The sequence below is a fragment of the Oreochromis aureus genome, linkage group 6 (genome assembly GCF_013358895.1).
Source record: "Oreochromis aureus strain Israel breed Guangdong linkage group 6, ZZ_aureus, whole genome shotgun sequence".
Lineage (NCBI taxonomy): Eukaryota > Metazoa > Chordata > Actinopteri > Cichliformes > Cichlidae > Oreochromis > Oreochromis aureus.
In genome coordinates, this window is record NC_052947.1 from 34,449,519 (window position 1) to 34,469,607 (window position 20,089).

A 20,089-nucleotide genomic window follows, 5' to 3' on the forward strand; every position below is an offset into this window, starting at 1 on the left:
ATCAAATTATGGTTTTATAGTTATGTAACAGTCCCTAAATTAGACCTTATGGGTTCAGTTTTTTTAATAACACTTGAAAAGAATTAAGTGCATGTACATTTACATATTTCTGTTAGCATTTCACATAAGCTCAGGAATGCTCCTTTTCAGACATGACTGAGTCCCAGGCACTTGTTCATGATTTAACCAGTGCATTTAAAAATGAATGCTACTAGGGCCCCGTGTGAAGCACAATTGTTAAAGCTCCGGGCCCCCCTCAGGCTCTCTGCCTTACTGTTATCATTTTGGAGTAAACGACGAGGCCGGCAAGAGACATACTATTCCCTATATGGGCTTTGTTTGGGAGTTCACTTGCCTTGCTGTTTAGGTCCGCAGAAAAGAGCCCTGCTCCAGAGAAGGGGTCCATATATGGTCATCACAGCACGAGACTGAAGCCTCATAGCAGGAGACAGAGAGAGAGTAAGAGAGAGCAAGCGAGAGAGAGAGATGCAGAGTGAAAGACCGGAAAAAATGGATGTTGACAATTAAGCACTGACTTGAATGAGTATAAGTAAATGCCAGCAAGTATTAATGGTTTGGGGTTATTTGAGATAGAGCTGTTGACAAAACGTAGCGGTCTTTGTTGCTGAGTTAATTAAAATCAATTTCCCAGCCTCAGTCATTGGATCTACAGTAGGGAGGGGAATTGTTTGTGCTCTTCCCTTGTGGTGTGTGTGAGAGACAGGGAGAGAGTGCAGGGGCGAGAGGGGGTGGAGGTCTGTGAGAATGGCTGCACTCTGGAACTCCCCGACAGATGAAGCATATTAACTCTTTGGGTTATGACCACAAGCAAGGAGGCAAATTTATAGCATGTCTCCCACTATGACTTACTCATTACTTGACACAGGGTTTTGCTATCTATGGGCACAATCTGTGGATTTTTTTCCCCCGTCACTAAGAAAACATACCTCCAGCACCTGCAAGTGATTCTTGTCTCTTACTGACTGCTGCTACTGACTTGCCGTTGCCTCTTTTCTCCCTTACTTGCATTCTTCCTGTCATCCATCTTTTTTTTATTTACTGCTCACTCTTTCCTAACATTCAGTTCATTTTTTGTCATCGACAGCTGGCCCTTCACCTTAAGCCAAGATGTCCGCGAACGCCCCTACCGAGGACGAGAAGTTCCTCTTTGTTGACAAGGACTTCCTCAACAGCCCGATGGCTCAGGCTGACTGGTCTGCCAAGAAGTTGGTATGGGTTCCATCAGAAAAGCATGGCTTTGAGGCAGCTAGTATCAAGGAGGAGCATGGCGACGAGGTGCTGGTGGAGCTGGCTGATAATGCCAAGAAGATAACAGTCAATAAAGATGACATCCAGAAGATGAACCCTCCCAAGTTCAGCAAGGTGGAGGACATGGCCGAGCTCACCTGTCTAAATGAGGCCTCTGTGTTGCACAATCTTCGCGAGAGGTACTTCTCTGGGCTCATTTATGTAAGTATTTACCAAAAACAAGCGCATGCTCACAAAATAGTTTATGCCTTATTCTTATGGACTTTGTTATCCCTTTGTTATTTGGATTGGGAGGTACAAACTCTGACCCTAAATAAAGTACTAGAAAAATGATGACAAACTATGATTTTCCTCAGATTATTGTACTTTTTACTACTACTACTACTTCTGTGTCGTTCTCTGGCAGAAACAAGCATGCAAACTGTGCAAGCTGTCCTTGTCTCACTTTTCCTGCATTCTCTGCTCTCAGACATACTCTGGCCTGTTCTGCGTGGTGGTGAATCCTTACAAAATGCTGCCCATCTACTCAGAGAAGATCATCGAAATGTACAAAGGAAAGAAACGACATGAACTACCCCCTCATATCTATTCCATCACTGACAATGCCTATAGAAACATGATGCAAGGTAAGATGCTTACTACAAAACTCCACTTGTGATGTAGATACTTTCATACTACAAAGACATGTTCCTACCCATGTTAGCTCTGTAATGGGGCTTTTTTATGTTATCTGTCCAAAGTATACACTAGAAAAAAGTCTTAGGCAGCCCTTTCTTTGTATTTTCCTTCCAAGGAGCCAGACTCTAGTATTCTTTAAAGTGGTTCTCCAGGTTTTCGAAAGATCTTTCATAGTTTTTCTCTGGACATTGGCTACTTTTTCACTCATTTTCAGTCTAGTCCTTGTACCTGACCAGGTACAGGTACATTCAGAGGAATTTTTCATTGCTGTTGTTTTGGTTATTAAGCCTAGTATTGGTTCCCTGGCATCCAGCGTAAAAGCATACCTGAATAGAAAGCCACACAATTGAATGCTCTCAGTCACTGACTGGCCTCCCCAGGGCCCAAACTTCAACATTTTAAAGCAGTGTGGGATAATCTTGGCAGACAACAGAACAAAAGTCAGGCAACAACCAAAGAAGAGCTTTGAATGTCCTTCAAGAAACCTGGAGAACTATTCTTGAAGCCTGCTTAAAGACATTACAAGAAAGCTTGACCGTGATAGCTCAGGGTGTGTTGAATTTATGAAGGAGGTCATACCAAATAGATGCAAACTCTGTTTTTGCCTTATATACTGAATAAAAATAAATAAATCAAAAAATGTTTCAATAAATTGCTGTAGCTATTTTCCAGTATACTAGCAACATATAAACAAATGAGGTGTGGCTCAAGACTTTTGCACAGCACATGCTGAGATGGGCTACAACATTTATAAACTAAAATGATCAGATCAAAATGATAAATAATAACAAACTGAGACAAGAAAGCAACAAACGTAAGTAAATCTTCAGCAGGCCTCACACATAACTGAATAAAATCTGCAGGCGTTAGCTGCTGAAGCTCTTAAGTAAGCTGTGTCAAATTGAGCTGTTTGTTGGCAGCTTTAAGAGCTTGTTGTGGGCGAGTTGTGGTATCAGCTGTCAAAAGCATCACTTTTCTCTTGGTGACGACTGCTGACAGGCTTATCACACTGTCATGTTGACAAAGTGGTTGACAAACTGCAAACTAATCCATGAAACTGATGGCTTAAAATGCAGAGCCATGTTTATAATGTAGTGAGAACAAAAAAAAATACACTCATTATAATGTAAAACGGTACTGAAAAACAACACCAAAATAGTATTTTGGTCTCATAGAGGTGATGGTAGCAGTCTTGGTCATGCTTACAGTAAATGTCCCTGCAGTGATTCAGAGTGGCTGATTTCCCATAGAATCCGTGTCTGTGTTTCCAGGGGGTCTTGCCCACTGGATTTTATGTTGATGTGACGATGTGTTCTCTCAGAGGACTTGACATCTGGATTGTGAGATGGTTGAGAGATGGGTGGAGGGCAGTAAAACATTTCCTGTTTCAGAAAACCCTCTTTCTTATTCAAAAAAAATTTTCTTAGGTCAGTGTAAATGCCAAAGATTTAACAAGTTTATTGGTCCTATTAAATGAGCCTGAGACTTTTGTCCTTTGGTTTGAGGAGTTTCCTTCTTAAACAGGATGTTTGGACAGGAGTTACTGTAATTTATTGTTTGGAAAGCATCAAAGAAAGTTGTGTTATAATTGTACTACTGTACAGGCCTCACACATACATGCACAGCTGTCAATTCTTATAGGGTCATTATTACAGTATTGAAGTACACAGCTGAATGAACCATGAATTTCAATGCTAAAAAGCTTGAAGAGATTCAAACAAGTAATCAGGTACTCTAAAGCTCTGTATTTTGTTGTCATTATAATTCCTTTAGAGAGTATGTGATTCACACTGTGATATACAAAGCAAAATAATTGTTCTAGGATGTAAGTCAACAACTTGAAACTATATTTCTTTACCCGGGGTACTTTTGTTTGAGAAAATGTCAGTAGCATCGAGACCACCAACCTCTGACACCCTCTCAGACTGTTCCCGGCAGCTTTAGGTTTTCCCACATTCATCACTTAATCTATTTGTGTTGACAATGCTGCATGAAATGATGAAATGTATGGACAGCCCATGCATTCATTTCCTTGATAAATACGGAGCCCCACAAGGGACATTGGAGAAAAAAAATATTAAGATGAGCTTTTGCATGATCTTGCAACAGTTTTGCGAGATCTCATAAAATAGGCCGCATCCTTCAGAGGCCACCAGCTCGAAGCTGACGAGGAGGTCAAGGCACGATGTGCCTTGAGTGCGGTGTTCCCCCTGGCTCTAGTGGGCCTCGACCTCCCGGCCAGCTTCGAGCTGGTGGGTAACAGACGTCTCCAAAAACGTCAGAGCACTTTTGCAAATATGTGATGTCTTCATAAACCGAGCAGATATTTGAAGTTTGCACACCTACATTCACGCCTGAAAATATCTTAAAAGTTTATATTGTGACCCATAAAGACTAATATTAAAACTAAGTAGCTGCCTCCATTGTTGGATACTGGAATTTGCTGGGCCGCGCTATGAATTCTGGGATAGGTTGGGCCACGAAGGATACACCGACTCGGCCTTCAAATGCGACCTGCGAAGGATTTGCGGAGGAGGACTTTTTAAATATCTCCCCAGTTATATCGAGACTGATGCAAACATATCGAGATAAGTTTGCATCACTGGGGTCAAAGCTGAGTGTATCCAGGAGCTGTCTGTACTTGTGTCTGTGTGATGCACTCATGTAGTTTATGGATGAACCTTGTGCATCCAGTTTGCTGGCCCTACCTGATATAGTCACATCAGGCTTTAAAAAAAACTAACAGACAGCTATAAACCATAGTGGAAGTTCAAAATGCAAGTCCACAAACCAATAGGTGGCATCAGGCCAACAATGGATATCTTTAATACATAGTGTAAGATTTTGATACAACGTAAATATCGCATTACGCATTACGTAAATAAAGAAGCCTAACAAATGTGACTGCACCGATATGCAGAACAAATTTGGAAATACTGAACATCAGTTTGTCTTCAGTTTGCTGAATTTGTTTGGCAATGACAATATAAATAACTTAATTGGTCTTTGATAAAGCAACTTAGTGCTTTCTAATGCTTTTCTGTTACTAATAAGGTGTATGCACTAAATGATTTAAAGTTACAACAAACCAGGATACAGGAAATTACCTCATAAGCTATAGTTTGTAAACACAGCATCAAGAGTAAACAAGAAGAAGGGAGGATTGGTGTTGATGTGGCGTTTGGATTATATATCTTCTGTTCATCTCTGTGAACGAACGCTGGAACATAGCAGATGCTGTTCAGTCTGTGCGTCTGTATGTGCAGAAGAAAAAAATGTGTTTTGATTTGCTGCATTTATTTCAGACTAAACATTTTTTTTTCGGACTTATCATATATATGACAGTAGATATTTAAGCTTGGACCACCCATTTAGCTGTCACGTTTTAACAACCGGGATTCAAAGTGCTTGAGTAAAGAAATCAAGATAAGTCAGCGGCAAAAAATAATAACAAAAAAACACAAGGAGAAATATAAAGAAAAGACAAGAAACACTTAATCAGAAATATATTCATTCTTTAAAAATAAAGTGTCTCAAGTATTGTGCAAAAGTGAAAGAGACTGTCTCATATGGGTTTAAGTGAACTCATGTTTTCCTCATCCTTATTTTCTATCACTTTTACTGTTACAATGGTGATGATCATGTTAAATTAACTTTCAAGTAATCCATGTGAGCCCACAGTTCAGGCTTCGAACTATTCTCTACACTGTTTCAGGCAGTTTGTCCTGCTCTTAGACCTGCATGATGTCAGCGAGACTGGATATCTTTAATATGATGATCTAAGACACACAGCGCTGGCTGTTACCACATAAAGTCCCACCTACCTGATGTTTAAAATTTCTGTTTATAAGGCAGGGGCAGTCAGAGGACAGTTGGCTTAAATGGAAGGGATGGCAGCTAAGCAGCTTGATTTGAGACAACAAGATCCAGTATTATTTTGAAATGTTAATCATGTGGTTCAGGAATAAGAATAGCTCATGGAGTGTGAAATCAGTATGATAGGTCCTGTTTAATTTTTAAAGCTGGAAAAAAAATAGTCAGTTTGCGAGGGGCAGCAAGTCAGAAGAAGGCTGTCTTAAAGGCAACTTTAATGAGGGTCATGGTTTAGATAAGTAAGCGTGATTTTGAGCTGTAATGTAAAGCTACTGTAGTGGACTTTAAGAATAAAAAAAGGAACTGGAAATGAGCATAACTGGACCACATTAAAGTTTTATATCTCCTTTTGATTCACAGGGTCTGATTGCTTGAAGCGTATTCTTTTTCATTATTTAAACCTTTACAATATCAGTGTCTCAATGGGTCTCTATACACCAAAATAATATAAGAAAAACTATGGCTGCCAGGGAGTTGTTATTGTTGATACTTTGGTGGGATTTCCCATGAAGTTGTGACTAATGAAGCAGGATATTCTACACTGAGTGCTGTAGTATGAACAATTCACATGTAAACTGGAAGTGGTGCATAACTGAAGCAAATCCAGATAAGTCTCCTAAGCTCTGAAACATTCCTTCTTCAGTCTTGGCCAAGATCCCTTTCCTCCAAAATTGTACTTTGGTCTTTGATGTCCGGGAGATAAAAATGTAAGATTCCCGTGGGGAGTTTTCTGTCCCCAGCAGCAGATGATTGACATGCTGTCCTTCTGTGCTCACAGTATATTTACTGGTGCAGAGACTCATATAATGAGATTTAATTCTCATGACTTAATTAGGTTCACAGATTCTTTAAGTCTCATTCACTAATGTGAGTGCATGTTGTTTTTGGATTTGTTACAAGAATTCACAAATCTGGCCACCTTACTCTCTCTCTCTCTCTCTCTGTGTGTTGCTGTCTTGCACTCTGCCTTAATTAGGAAGTGCAGAGAGGGAACAGGGTACATTTCGTCTGTATGTAAGGAATGAATCCAGTGGAACAGCAGCCAAACTGGAGTCCACATGGAGAAAAGGCATCCATCCCAGTTTACAGTTCAATGGAGGCTGGACACTGTAACTGTGTGTGCAGAATAGAATAGCCCTAATTTGTCATTGTACATGTACAACGAAATTATGAGTGCTCCACCCTAATTGTGCAGGAGTGTGCTGCTGGTTTATCGTGCGTGTGTGTGTGTGTGTGTGTGTGTGTGTGTGTGTGTGTGTGTGTGTGCGCTGTGTGTTAACTTGTATGTGTGTGTCTTGGGGACCACTTTAAATTTTCCACCTCTAAAGAGAGGACAATTTGACAAAGTGAAAACTATATTTATGAAACACCTTCAAAGAGTTTTGTTGGGACTAAGGTTGATGTAGTGATGCAACAGGGTTAGAGAGGAGCGGTTAGACTAATTTCTGTTGAACGAGACCACATTAAGCCCAGTTTAATCTCAAGTGCCAGACAAGTTAAGTTGTTGTAGTAACATACAAAGATACCACCAACATTTTTCCTTTCTTTAGTAGAAAGAAGTTCATTAAACATTAGACAATTAAATATAGAGTATCTGTTAAAACCAATAGACAGTAAACATCATCATATCGTGTGAGTCAGCTTTTCCACCTTCAGTCAGCCTACTGTCACTAAAAAGAAATGTTTCGGATACGTCTCCATGGCGTAACTATCTTACTTCAGGCTACAGGCAATGTGGGCTATAAAATTGAAAACAATTAGTGCTTTGGTTTGTGACGTTATCCATTCTGTCAATGCAATGTTTTCTGGTGCAATAAATGAAATAAATGATGCCCTCCTCTCTTGCAATTTTAATTTTCTATGCAGTGGGTCAGATTGGACCATACACTGGATATAAAAGAGAGGAAGCGCCTTAAACATTTCTTTCTAAAAGGCAGCAAGGTAGTGTCTCTTCTAGTTGAAAAAAGATGATGTCCAGTTGTCTATAAGAAGACTACTTACACTCTGACCTCAGTAAAGACTGTACTGATGAGTGCATGAACTCAGTTCAAGTCTTATGGAATACAGCAGTATCAGGAAGAACATTAAAGCAGGGTATGTTTAGGGGGGACCTACACTGGCTGACAAGGTGCTACCATATAAGTGCGTACAGGCCCTCATGTCTGGTTTAAAAGAAACTGGAAATTGTGTGGCTCAAGGTTTCAGAGAAGAAATTTCACAAATCAGTGGGTGACATCCTGGTCGCTATGTCCATGTTTTATATGGTCTATGGAACCGACTCTTTGGGAGACGTTTGACACCACAGAGATGGAGTGAAGTGTCAGTAAATAACCTCACAAAGTTAGACATATAATCAGATTTGTGTCCTGGACACGTGGATGATAATCAAAATGAAAATTACACTCTTCAGTGTCAGACTGAGGAATTGTCTCACGTCCTTCACCCTACCCTGGGTCATTTTTGTTGCACAGTTGCACAGAGGTTTATGAGGCTGCCTAGCATGCCATTTGTTCTGTTCTGATCACAAATGCCCAGAAAAGTTATCTCTCTTTCAGCAGTGTGCACCATACTCCCCCAGGGGTGGTTTGTGCTGAAGTATACAGTTACAGTTTAGCCTTACATGGTCTTCGTGTAATCTCCCTGGAGTATTTTTGGAGACAGTCTAATGACTCATTGTTTTGCGCATTCAGAGTTCATTTTCATGTGTAAAAATCAAAGTATTTTTTAAGAGTTACATGTTTTCTTTGGCACAAGGGAGTAAATCACAAAGCCTAGCTGGTGTTTTAAGTTTGACAGTAGATTGATCTTTATTGCTGGAGAATTACATGTGGTTTCACAGTAGTGCATTTGACTACTTTGCATGGTGAACATAAGTGGTAGAAAGAAAAGAAAGAAATTAAAAGTCCCTCATGTCTGTCATACACAATAAAAATTACAAATTTATTCTGCAATTACTTCAAGTATCTTTGGTTGTATCATGAATTTTATGTCTAAAAGTATCCAACATAAGTTGTAATAAAAATTATCTAACACTGACTCTCTCTTGATTCTACAGATCGTGAAGACCAGTCCATTCTCTGCACGTAAGTGAAAATCTCTCTCCTCCATGCTCACCTGTTCCATCTTTGCATGGTGTTTTTACATCTTAAACATCACATAAAAGCAGGAGTGAATGCTACATTTGTATGTGTGCAAGAACAGTTACATAATGCTTGTGTAAACATAGATCTAAACAGACGAAATACCTTTTTGGTCTCTCAGCACCCCGTTTCAACCATTAGTGCCAAAAAGAAATGATTGTGTTTGTCGGATTGTGTTACCGTGGAGTTGTCTTGCATTCAAAGACAGCCAAACTGGATGTGCTTTAATGCTTTTACGGTGCTCCCAGAGGCCTGTGGCCTCTCTCTCCTCTCAGACCCTTACTCAGGAAGTATGCCCTGGACCCTGATGGGAGAACCAGATTAGCTCTCCAAATGTTTTGGCTCTATTTTGTTTGTTTATTTGTTCTAAACTAATTATTGAGAACTTTGACTGGGCAATTGGACATCCAGGGACAAACGGCCTCATTTTGTCTCTTAATGATAGCTTGATCTTTGGACTGGCCTGAACTGTACTTTTAATTTATAGAAACAAAGTGAGTTAATTAGTTTTTCTTTGTGTGCTGGAGTGACTTCATATTTTGTCATGTACAATTTTAAATTAGTTGCACAACATAAATTGCTTCTTTGCTTATACATGTATATCCCAGTCATAAATGTAATTTTAACACAATCAGAAGAATAACCTTCTACACAAGAAGGTTAATTTACATGAGGCCATATTTAAAACTGTTTAAAGTTTTATACCCAGAGCCGAAACACCATCAGCTTGGAACATCAAGTCCTTGCACTTTTTAAGATTTCTGAGCCCCATCAGGCCTTTGGAGCCATAAAAGGCAAAAATGTTTCAGCAATGATACATGGAATTTCATTTATGACATTCTCCCTTGTGGGTAGATGCACTTGTGTTTAATTGCTTTATATGCTTTGTGGTATTGTTTTTACAACAATCTACTATGGGCCGCTTGCATCTTAATGATTTTTAGTGAAAGCACTTTTTAATGTTGTGACTGGAGACTTGTGTGTGTGATTTTAAGCTGTTAATTATAGTTGGGAAATTACACAGAATGACATTTCTGTCACAAATTTCATATACTTCCTCAGTGGATGCACATGTACCATTTTACCATGTCTGAAATCTGGTGAAGGCAAAAGAGGATTCAAAAGCATGACTTTTGAAAGTGAAGGTTAGAGTAATCAAACAAAAATAGACTAAGGGTAGACTAAATAAGTGGATCCGGATGACCAAATAAAGGGAACTAAACTTGAGGAATAGGCTTGAACATTAGAGAAACGTAGGATGGCAGACAAGAAGATCCAAACTAAATAATCCAAAGAGGAATAGGTGAAGCAAATCAAGATACAAACCATAATTACAGTGTTATTAATACAATACCAAAACAGTTTCAAACCTATTATAACAAAATTAAAACGGCTCCAGTCTGGGTTTGATTATATCTTAAAAAGATTCCTACTATATTTTCTGGTGGATGAGCCTGCAGAATGTATTATTTATTGTATTTCCCTGATATAATAGTAAAAATGTGCCATGGGAAATAGTTGGGATGCTAAGAAATTTTTGGCAGTTTTCCTTTGTCTGCTGTTCAGTATATTTTCATAAAAAACAGACTGATGGGACAATAATATTCACTATACTTCTGACTAGCTTAGGGCTCAAAGTCATTACTTTTTTAATGACGAATGCCAAATATTTAGCCTTCCTGTCTGTTCTTGTAATTTTGATTTGTAAACCTATTAAAAAAGGGTGTGCAATTCATTTTCTCAAGGGGCCTTAAGTTCTCAAGAAACTGGAACTGCTGTGGAAGATCACATTAATAAGCTGAACTCTGCTCAGTATTAATTTTATCACTTTTGTCCACAGTCCCAGTTTCTCATGGGGCCCCCTGGGAAAAATGATTGCCCACCTCTTCTTTAAAAGACGATGCTACTTCCCTGATATTCAGTGACAAGTGCACACTTGTTAAATGTAGAAAAAAAACCATTTTCATTTGACTTCATGTTTTTATGAAATAAAATTCCCAAAAATCAGCAATGGATCTAACCATTCTGTAATCGTTCATACCCTTTCAAATAATCTTATAACCACAAGTGAAACCTGTGCTGCTTACTGTGGATAAGCCGGATGAGACAGCTTGATAAACTATCTGGAAAAAAATCCCAACAGAATTTGCTCTGCACTAACAGCTGCCTGCAATAGGAGCCTGGATGTCATATATCCTTAGCAGACCTGAGCAGGACTGAGTAACTACGCTCCCCTTTATGCTGCCAGGCCCTAACACAGAGAGCATCCGATGCCTTTTATGGGCCCATGACCGAGCATCTCTGTGTGTTCTGGCTAGTGGCTGATGGCTCTGGGATCATTCAACTTTGTTTGAAGTAGCCAAGTTCATTTTGTGGGAATAAATTGCATTGTCTTGCTTATGTTTAAGTAATTAGATGCCTTTCAAGCATACAGTAGCACATGTTTTAGATTTTTGTCTAGTCTGAGAGTCGCTGTCATATAACTTTCATCAAGTTATCAGGTATATAAACTAATATAAGAAGTATATTAATATGAAGTATCGGGTCACATTCTAAGAGCTAGCTCAGCTCTAGTGGAATGGTTGCATGAAATACTCCCTCCTGTCTCTTCGGGTGCATCTTAAAACCGATTCTTATATAGTGCCTTTCTAGTCTCCCAGAGTGCTCAAAGCGCTTTGTACAACATGCCGCATTCACCCATTCACACAAGCACTGTCTTCTATGTTTTTAAGTGCTTTCTAACTAACATTCACACACATTCATACTCCAATGGATTCATCGGAGAGCAACTTAGGGCTAATATCTTGCCCAAGGATATTTGACATGCAGACTAGGGGGAGCCAGAGAGAGAACCCCCAACCTTTCGATCAGTAGATGACCTTGTTAGACTTCACTAGAGTAACTTTGAATGAGTTACATTTGGAAATCTTATAATCGGTCTCAGACAACTTTCTTCCCTTATGAACAACAGGTGAGTAGCATCAGTATGCACAAATAAGAAAAAGGACAATAAATCCCTTTTAAAATAACTTTTGCCCTGAAACTGTGTAGATTATCACAGGACCAGTGTGTAGTATACAGTCTGAACAATAACATTATGCTTTGTGTCAGGCACAGTTATCTCTGCAGCACATGATTTCCATTCAATTAAAGTGGGTTACTGAAGTGTGAACAGAAACCTGTCAGTACTGCTTATCTTCATTGTCCTCTCTCCTTCTCTCTTTCTATATTTCTTTTTCAATCCCACTGTAACTTTGTGCTCCCTAGTGGAGAGTCTGGTGCTGGGAAGACAGAAAACACCAAGAAAGTCATCCAGTATTTGGCTGTTGTGGCCTCCTCGCACAAAGGCAAGAAAGACAGCAGTGCTGTAAGTATCTGTGTAAAGAAACCATGATAGTTAGGATCTGTCAGCCAGTTCCCTCACTCTTAATAACATAGGAAACTACCCAGTTTAATCCTGTATATTACCATTTCCTCCAAATAGCAACATGCAGGATCACAGTTGGCTTACGTGAGTAAAGGGGAATGCCCGGAGTGTGTTTTTCTGTGTGGTTTTCATGTGTGTGTTCCATCCTTAGGTTAGAAAAGTGCATGAAGATAGATAGTGTCACTGAGTTGCCCCCGAAATACCTGTTTTTCTACTGGTTTTTCTTACACCAAAAGTACAGATGCCAAATGTTACTTTCCTTCTGTTAGATGGTGTTTACCCTAATATTCATCATCAAACAAAACTTATTAAGGCTGCATGATCATCTGATTACTGAATCCCAGTCACATTTCAAACCTTGTGTTATTCAGTGGCAGATATCCAGTTTTGCCTTCTCCTGAAGCGGTTCATTACGTTCAGTTTTTTGACCTCCATCTTCTTTGGACACCCTTTCACTGCCAGTGGAGATTATATGCAAGCCTCCCCGACAGTGAAAGGGTCTCTCACAGATCACAGTGTGAGCATGCCCTGTTTTTACCTATCAAACACCAGCCGCCCCCTTCCTCCCCTCCTTCCCTCCCTTCCTTCCTCATCCGACTGCCAGTGGGCCTGACATGGGCCGTGAGGCTGTCCTGTATTTTTTACTTTGTGGAGTTTTTAAAACTCAGTTTGGGAAACGCTGTTGAAAAAAAATAAATAAATAATTTTAATGGTACTTCAGCTCAAACCTCACAAGTTGATGTTGCTGTTCTGGTGCTGGGGTAATAATTGGAAAAAGTCAGTCAAAGCAACGCTTCCCTCTGCCTCTGACCCTGCTCACTCAGAAGGTCTTTGCTCCCAGAGGAATAATTGTCTCTGTACACTGTCCTCTATAGGACCTTGAGGCTCCCATGGACTGCCTGTACAGAAATAGCATTGGATTAAACTCTTTTTTTTTCTGCTTTCTCTTACTTCCTCTCACTCTCAAGCTCTTTTTTAGCTGTTTCTCCTTATCTGTACTTGTAGATATTTGTATTTAAACAATGTCTCAAGGATCAGTCTTTCCCACCAGCTGTAAGTTTCTCTTTCATGCTGTCTTGCTTTGCGCCTTTTTTCCTTTTCTATTTTCTCATTTTTCCTTCAGAGACTTAAATAAACAGGACCTTCTTCTCTGCTTTGCCACCTCTGAACTGCATCTCATCAGCGGGTCTGTATCCTCCTGTTTTTTCTTACATATAAAATAAATACTTGGCTTTTAATTAAGGACACAACTTTTCCCAAATTAAAGCATTTTTCTAAGAGGCAAATTCCAAAATTATTTTAGTTCTATTTTTTTAATTTTCCCATGTTCCTTTGAAATGTCTATATGTCTGTTTGGTTAGCTAAAGCAAGCTTAAAATATCTGTCAAAATATCACTAGTTTTGCCACATTTCACACAAAAATACAGTATAAAATGAAATAATGTGAAAATCGGGAATATTACTTTAATTCACATTCAGTGGAGTCAGTATTGTAAATGGTAAATGGCCTGTATTTGTATAGCGCTTTTCTAGTCCCTAAGGACCCCAAAGCGCTTTACACGTTCAGTCATCCACCCATTCACACACACATTCACACACTATTGGCTACATCTTTTACTTATTATCATTATTTCTATTTTTAATTACGGCTGTGTTTGACCTCCATATTTGTCAGTGAGTTCCAAAAACACTCCTCTAATATATGGAACAAATATAAATCAGCATTAGTAAGAACATCTGTAAACCACATATTTTGAAACTGAGCTTAACGAATTTACACAAGTTGGCAAACAGCTTCACATGGCTATCGTTTGTCTTCATTACCGTTTTTATCTTTGCGTTACAAGTCGTGCTCCTTTCTCTTCTTCCTAGCTTTAGCTCACTTACAGTGTTGCTAAAGGAGGTGTTTTTAAGCAAGAGAGGTTAGGTAGAGGTCTACAGCGCCTGACCTGGATACAGACTGGGACAGACCACTTTGATCAGGTGGATTAACTCAATGCAGAGTGACGGGGTGTCTGCCTCATTTACTGACTATCACCCAGCTCCACCCGCATCTACAGTCTCTGCAGTCACGCTGGAAGCAAATCGCATCTCCAGTAGGATGTTTGTGAATCAGAATCATTTTTATTTGCCAACACACTGAATAAAAAGACTTTGTTGGAATATTTCACAGCTTTCCAGCTGGTATTTGGAAGCCTGTGACCCAACATAACCCACCTCATCCATCTCAGCCTCTCTTCTTCGTCATCCACAACAGCTTCTCTGAATTTTAACAGTTTCTCAGAACTGATGGATGTTTTGGTCATGTGTCTGTGTTATGTAATCCATCCAGTATTAATCAGAAAATCAAAGAGGACTACAGTTAAATTATTATATTAACCTGTTGTAACTTGATATAAATGTACTTGTCCAAATATTCATTGTTTAGTGAGGACCCATTCCCTTCGTCTTGTTTTCTGCCTTTTTTCCCTTGTCACTGATGATATTCTGGTAAACCTACGCTACCCTACCAATACTGACCCTATACCACTTCATCCCCACCAAGCATCACAAGCAGCGAATCAGTCCTTCTTAGTCACATTTTTCTGTGTCGCTGTCGTCACTAGGGGGAGCTGGAGAAGCAACTCCTGCAGGCCAATCCTATCCTGGAGGCCTTTGGAAATGCTAAGACCATCAAAAATGACAACTCCTCAAGATTTGTGAGTTTTGTGAAGTTATAGAACGTATTGTTTAGTTGTTTTCTAAGTTATATTTTTTTGCATGTATCGTGATCTCACTGCTCGTTTATCGCTCTCACAGGGAAAATTCATCCGCATCAACTTTGACGTGACCGGCTACATTGTTGGAGCCAACATTGAGACTTGTATCCTTTTTACTTTTTAATCTTAGACATATTATTTTTACAGTAGGAAGACTTATTGTGTTGCCTTTCATCTGCACCAAATGTTAAATGCTGTGTGCTGCTTTTTGATGCAAATAAGTTTTTGCAAAGTTTATCTGCTAACAGCTTTTGAATAACTGTTTATTTCGGGCCATTATAAATCAAACAGAGGTTTGTAAACTAAATTTCCCCTACCCGCAAATGAGATTTTTATTCTTTAACAGCTGCTCTCAGATCTGCTGGAGAAGTCTCGCTGTATCAGACAGGCAAAGACAGAAAGAGCTTTTCACATCTTCTACTACATGATTGCTGGTGCCAAGGACAAACTGCGTGGTAAGATGATTATAAACCCAAAATATGTGTGTGATTTCTTTGATGCTGCTGCTCAGCAGTTAGCAGGGCTTCTTTGACAGGGTGTTGTACATATCACCGTCATGTGGAAGTCTCATCTGGAACTGGAGGAAGGGAAAAAGGAAGTCACTTCTGGTCTTCATTTGACTGTCATGCATGTCACAATTTATCCAGCTGGATTATGAAAATGTTTTTTTAAGGTCATGGAGGAAAAGAATTTTCTCAAACTCTCAAAGAAGATTTTAATCTTCCAACTGATGTTTAACCACAACAATCAAAATAAAGCTGAGTAAAGCGTTTCTGTATATTATTTATGACCACTCGTGTTATTTTCTCACGAGAGCAAATTCTTCATAAAAAGTTAAGCCTCACTGATTCACAGATTACTGAGCAGAACGATGATGATGATGATAAGTCGCTGTTTTTATTTAATTTTCAGAGGAGCTACTTCTGGAGCCCTTCAGCAATTACCGCTTCCTCAGCGCAGGCCACGTTCAGATCGCTGGCCAGCAAGATGATGAGATGTATGAGGAAACCATGGAGGCCATGAATATCATGGGCATCACAGAAGAGGAAAGAATTGGTATCAGTGTAGTAATAAGCATAGCATTAGCATTGCTCTAATACTGTTGGGTCTTTACCTTCTGAATCTGGACTGTTGTTGTGAATTTGCATTGAAGAGGCAACATTCATTTACATTTAAATCAGAAAACAAACTGATTTTTGGGAAATGTTCCAGCAAACAAGAAGAACATTATTATTAGTGTTTCCCTGTGAAGTCAGCCACTTGATTTCCTTGTTCCAGATATCATGAAGGTGTGCTCCACAGTGATGCAGCTGGGAAACATTGAATTCAAGAAAGAGAGGAACCAGGAGCAGGCAACCATGCCAGACAACACTGGTTAGACACAACTTCTTCCTGCCATTAGAAATCCCAGTTGGGGTTACTGAATTTTACAAAGCCAGCTGTAACTTTAAGAATGTATTATCTATAGCATCAAGAACACCTGGGTGAAATAATATTGTGTTCAGTATAACAAAATTTTTCTTTTTGTAGCTGCGCAGAAGGTGTGTCACCTGCAGGGCATCAATGTGACAGACTTTACACGAGCCATCCTCACCCCTCGCATCAAAGTGGGCAGGGAGGTGGTGCAGAAGGCACAGACCAAAGAGCAGGTACTGCAAGGAGGAAACTGTTTAAAAACATAGGAATAACTGTGTGTTAATCACACCTCCAACTCAGTTTAAGTCTGGTCTGTGTTGTTCTGTGTATGTGTGTCTGTTAGGCTGACTTTGCTACAGAAGCGTTGGCCAAAGCTATCTTTGAGCGACTGTTCCGCTGGATCCTGGGCCGGGTTAACAAAGCCCTGGATAAGACTAAACGCCAAGGAGCCTCCTTCCTGGGAATCCTTGACATTGCCGGCTTTGAGATCTTTGAGGTATAGATCATCACAGAGGACTTGGAAAGATAGTGGATGTGATATGCATGTCTTCAGCTCTGTGTTCTGGCTATTACAGGATAACTCCTTTGAGCAGCTGTGCATCAACTACACCAATGAGAAGCTACAGCAGCTTTTCAACCACACCATGTTCATCCTGGAGCAGGAGGAGTACCAGAGAGAAGGCATCGAGTGGAACTTCATTGACTTCGGCCTTGACCTCCAGCCCTGCATCGAGCTCATTGAGAGGCCAGTAAGTATTAATGATAAATAACAACATCAGTTAAATCCTGCGCAGCCTCTTAATCACATAAATATTCTCTGCAGAACAACCCTCCAGGCATCCTGGCCCTTTTGGATGAAGAGTGCTGGTTCCCCAAAGCCACAGATATCTCCTTTGTGGAGAAACTTTTTAACACACAGGGCAACCACATGAAATTTGCCAAACCTAAACAGCTTAAAGACAAAACAGAATTCTCCATTCTTCATTATGCTGGGAAGGTGAGTATGATGGCAGTTGGGAGAAGAGAGAAAAATGTTCTCTTTTCTTACTGTTTATCTTCATTTGAAGACATTAATCATCTTGCATTGTCATGAAAGCTCACATAACTTTGTTGTCTTGCTGTTTTAGGTAGATTATAATGCCACAGCCTGGCTGACAAAGAACATGGACCCTCTAAATGACAACATTACAGCACTGCTCTCCAATTCTTCTAGCCAGTTTGTCCAAGACCTCTGGAAAGATGGTGAGATGCATATAATTTTAGCATTACATGTCTCAAGTTTATTGTAAGCCACTCTGAGACAAGGACCAAACCCTCCTCAGTGATAAGGCAAAGATCAGCTGGGGAACGCATCATAAAAGCAGCACAAGCTTCTGCTGCCACAACGAAACCAGATATTGTTCTTTACTGAAAACCTCGAAATTTTTTTCCGCACATTTTACCTGTCTTTGAAGAAACTTTTAGGTTAGGGCTTCCTATCTTGGCCTGAGAGACACTCACAAAAGAGACTGTTTGTTTTAGAAGTTCACTTCCTGGTTAAATAAAGGTGAAAAAAAGAAACCTTTGTAATTGTTGAGCTATTTTGGAGCCACAGCTAAAGATATCACTGTGATTGTTTCGTGTTGATCATTTTTTAGATGGGACACCTTTTTATTTTATGCCCACCTTTACCTGAAAAACATTAAAGCAGCAGCGGTCACCCTCCTGCAAATCTGACGTGTACACAATGAAACAAATTAACTGAAAGCAACACACACATTTTACCTGCTTTCATCCATATGTTTGTCCCACAAAAGATATGCAATTAGATTCTTAAAACTGAAATAGGCATTAAGGCAAAGACAAGCTGATTTTACACACTGTTTTGTGTTTTTCAGCGGACAGAGTCGTTGGCCTTGACACATTAGCGAAGATGTCGGACACCTCCAGCCCGAGCGCCTCAAAGACCAAGAAGGGAATGTTCCGCACAGTGGGGCAGCTCTACAAGGAGTCTTTGGCAAAACTCATGACCACGCTGCACAACACCCAGCCAAACTTCGTCAGATGTATCATCCCGAACCACGAGAAGAGGGTAAAGACGATTAGCAGCAAAACTACTAGACTAGCAAAATTATAGACATGGTTGCTTGCTAATGATCAATTAATCGTGTGTGTAATTATCAGTACTTGGCTGTTATCTACCCTCTTAATTTCCTATACCATAAAAGTGTACTTAGTATTTCACAGGATGGCGTAAAAACCTATAAAAACTTTTTTTTTCACATGACTAGAGATGTGTATTGAGAGGAAAGCTTTTTTGTCATCATATAAATTAGCAATTGATGTAGCTCCATATGTAGCTGTATTTCTAAAGTCATGAAAAAAATAACACACATAACATAGACAAAATGAATTTACCACTAACCGGTCAGCATAAGCGAGTTATACTGTATGTATGGAAACTTTATGTCATAAAACTGCAATCCTGCTCTACTCAGGCAGGGAAGCTGGATGCTCACCTGGTCCTGGAGCAGCTCAGGTGTAACGGTGTGCTGGAAGGAATCAGGATCTGTCGACAAGGCTTCCCCAACCGAATCGTTTTCCAGGAGTTCCGCCAACGGTCAGTCTAGCTACTGCTATATGCATCCTCTTTCAGTCAAAATTTATAATATGGTTGTCATCATTTCTCACCATATTAAGTGTAACATCTCTCTGGCTTCTTCCAGTTATGAGATCTTGGCTGCTAACGCTATTCCCAAAGGTTTCATGGACGGAAAACAAGCCTGCTGCCTCATGGTTAGTTCACAAGTTCAAAATTGTCATCCATGTTCATTAACATTGACACTCACCAAGGTAGAATTATCCTGTGTGACCACTTAATATGATGTCCTGTCTATGTAGATCAAGCATCTGGACTTGGACCCCAACCTGTACAGAATCGGACAGAGTAAAATCTTCTTCCGCACAGGAGTGCTTGCTCAACTAGAGGAGGAGAGAGATTTGAAGATCACTGTGATCATCATCGCTTTCCAGGCCCAAGCTAGAGGCTTCCTGGCCAGAAAGTATGAAAATTGAAGCCCCCCTTTAAAGCAGTTTATTTGTTGCTGTTACCACCGTAAATAAAACTTTGCATGTTGCACTATATATCTTTTCTGAAGGGCATTCGCCAAGAGACAGCAGCAGCTGACAGCTATGAAAGTGATCCAGAGGAACTGTGCTGCCTACCTCAAACTAAGGAACTGGCAGTGGTGGAGACTGTTTACAAAGGTCAGCTAGAAGCATATAAATGCAACAATACCATAGTACATCTGTGTGTTTTTTGAGAAAGAAACTTTCCAGATACTACAAAAGTATTTTGAAATGACAAATTTTGCCTTTTCCGCGTGCTTAAAATCCTTCTGAACAACAGGTTAAGCCTCTGTTGCAAGTGACCCGACAGGAAGAGGAGATGACTCTCAAGGAAGAAGAGCTACAGAAAGCCAAAGAAGTTGCCACAAAGTTTGAGTCAGAGCTAAAAGAAATCACCTTGAAACATACACAGGTAAGGG

At 39.9% G+C, this 20,089-nt stretch overlaps 1 protein-coding gene across 3 annotated transcripts in view; it reads left to right on the forward strand.

Moving 5' to 3' along the window:
- myh11a (myosin, heavy chain 11a, smooth muscle) overlaps positions 1-20,089 on the forward strand; it is a 30,628-nt gene that overhangs the window by 2,134 nt on the left and 8,405 nt on the right. For 2 of the 3 annotated variants that reach the window (XM_031753911.2, XM_031753937.2), the window contains exons 2-22: positions 1,106-1,470; positions 1,739-1,895; positions 8,876-8,903; positions 12,228-12,327; positions 12,445-12,471; positions 14,994-15,086; positions 15,187-15,250; positions 15,503-15,601; positions 16,059-16,202; positions 16,425-16,520; positions 16,677-16,795; positions 16,906-17,058; positions 17,138-17,311; positions 17,386-17,559; positions 17,690-17,804; positions 18,440-18,633; positions 19,040-19,161; positions 19,268-19,337; positions 19,443-19,603; positions 19,700-19,808; positions 19,951-20,082. In XM_031753911.2, the coding sequence (XP_031609771.1) occupies positions 1,129-1,470; positions 1,739-1,895; positions 8,876-8,903; positions 12,228-12,327; positions 12,445-12,471; positions 14,994-15,086; positions 15,187-15,250; positions 15,503-15,601; positions 16,059-16,202; positions 16,425-16,520; positions 16,677-16,795; positions 16,906-17,058; positions 17,138-17,311; positions 17,386-17,559; positions 17,690-17,804; positions 18,440-18,633; positions 19,040-19,161; positions 19,268-19,337; positions 19,443-19,603; positions 19,700-19,808; positions 19,951-20,082 (2,673 nt within the window). In that variant the 5' untranslated portion in view covers positions 1,106-1,128. The remainder of the gene's footprint in view (positions 1-1,105; positions 1,471-1,738; positions 1,896-8,875; positions 8,904-12,227; positions 12,328-12,444; positions 12,472-14,993; positions 15,087-15,186; positions 15,251-15,502; positions 15,602-16,058; positions 16,203-16,424; positions 16,521-16,676; positions 16,796-16,905; positions 17,059-17,137; positions 17,312-17,385; positions 17,560-17,689; positions 17,805-18,439; positions 18,634-19,039; positions 19,162-19,267; positions 19,338-19,442; positions 19,604-19,699; positions 19,809-19,950; positions 20,083-20,089) is intronic. The other variant, XM_031753929.2, reaches the window with a different exon arrangement.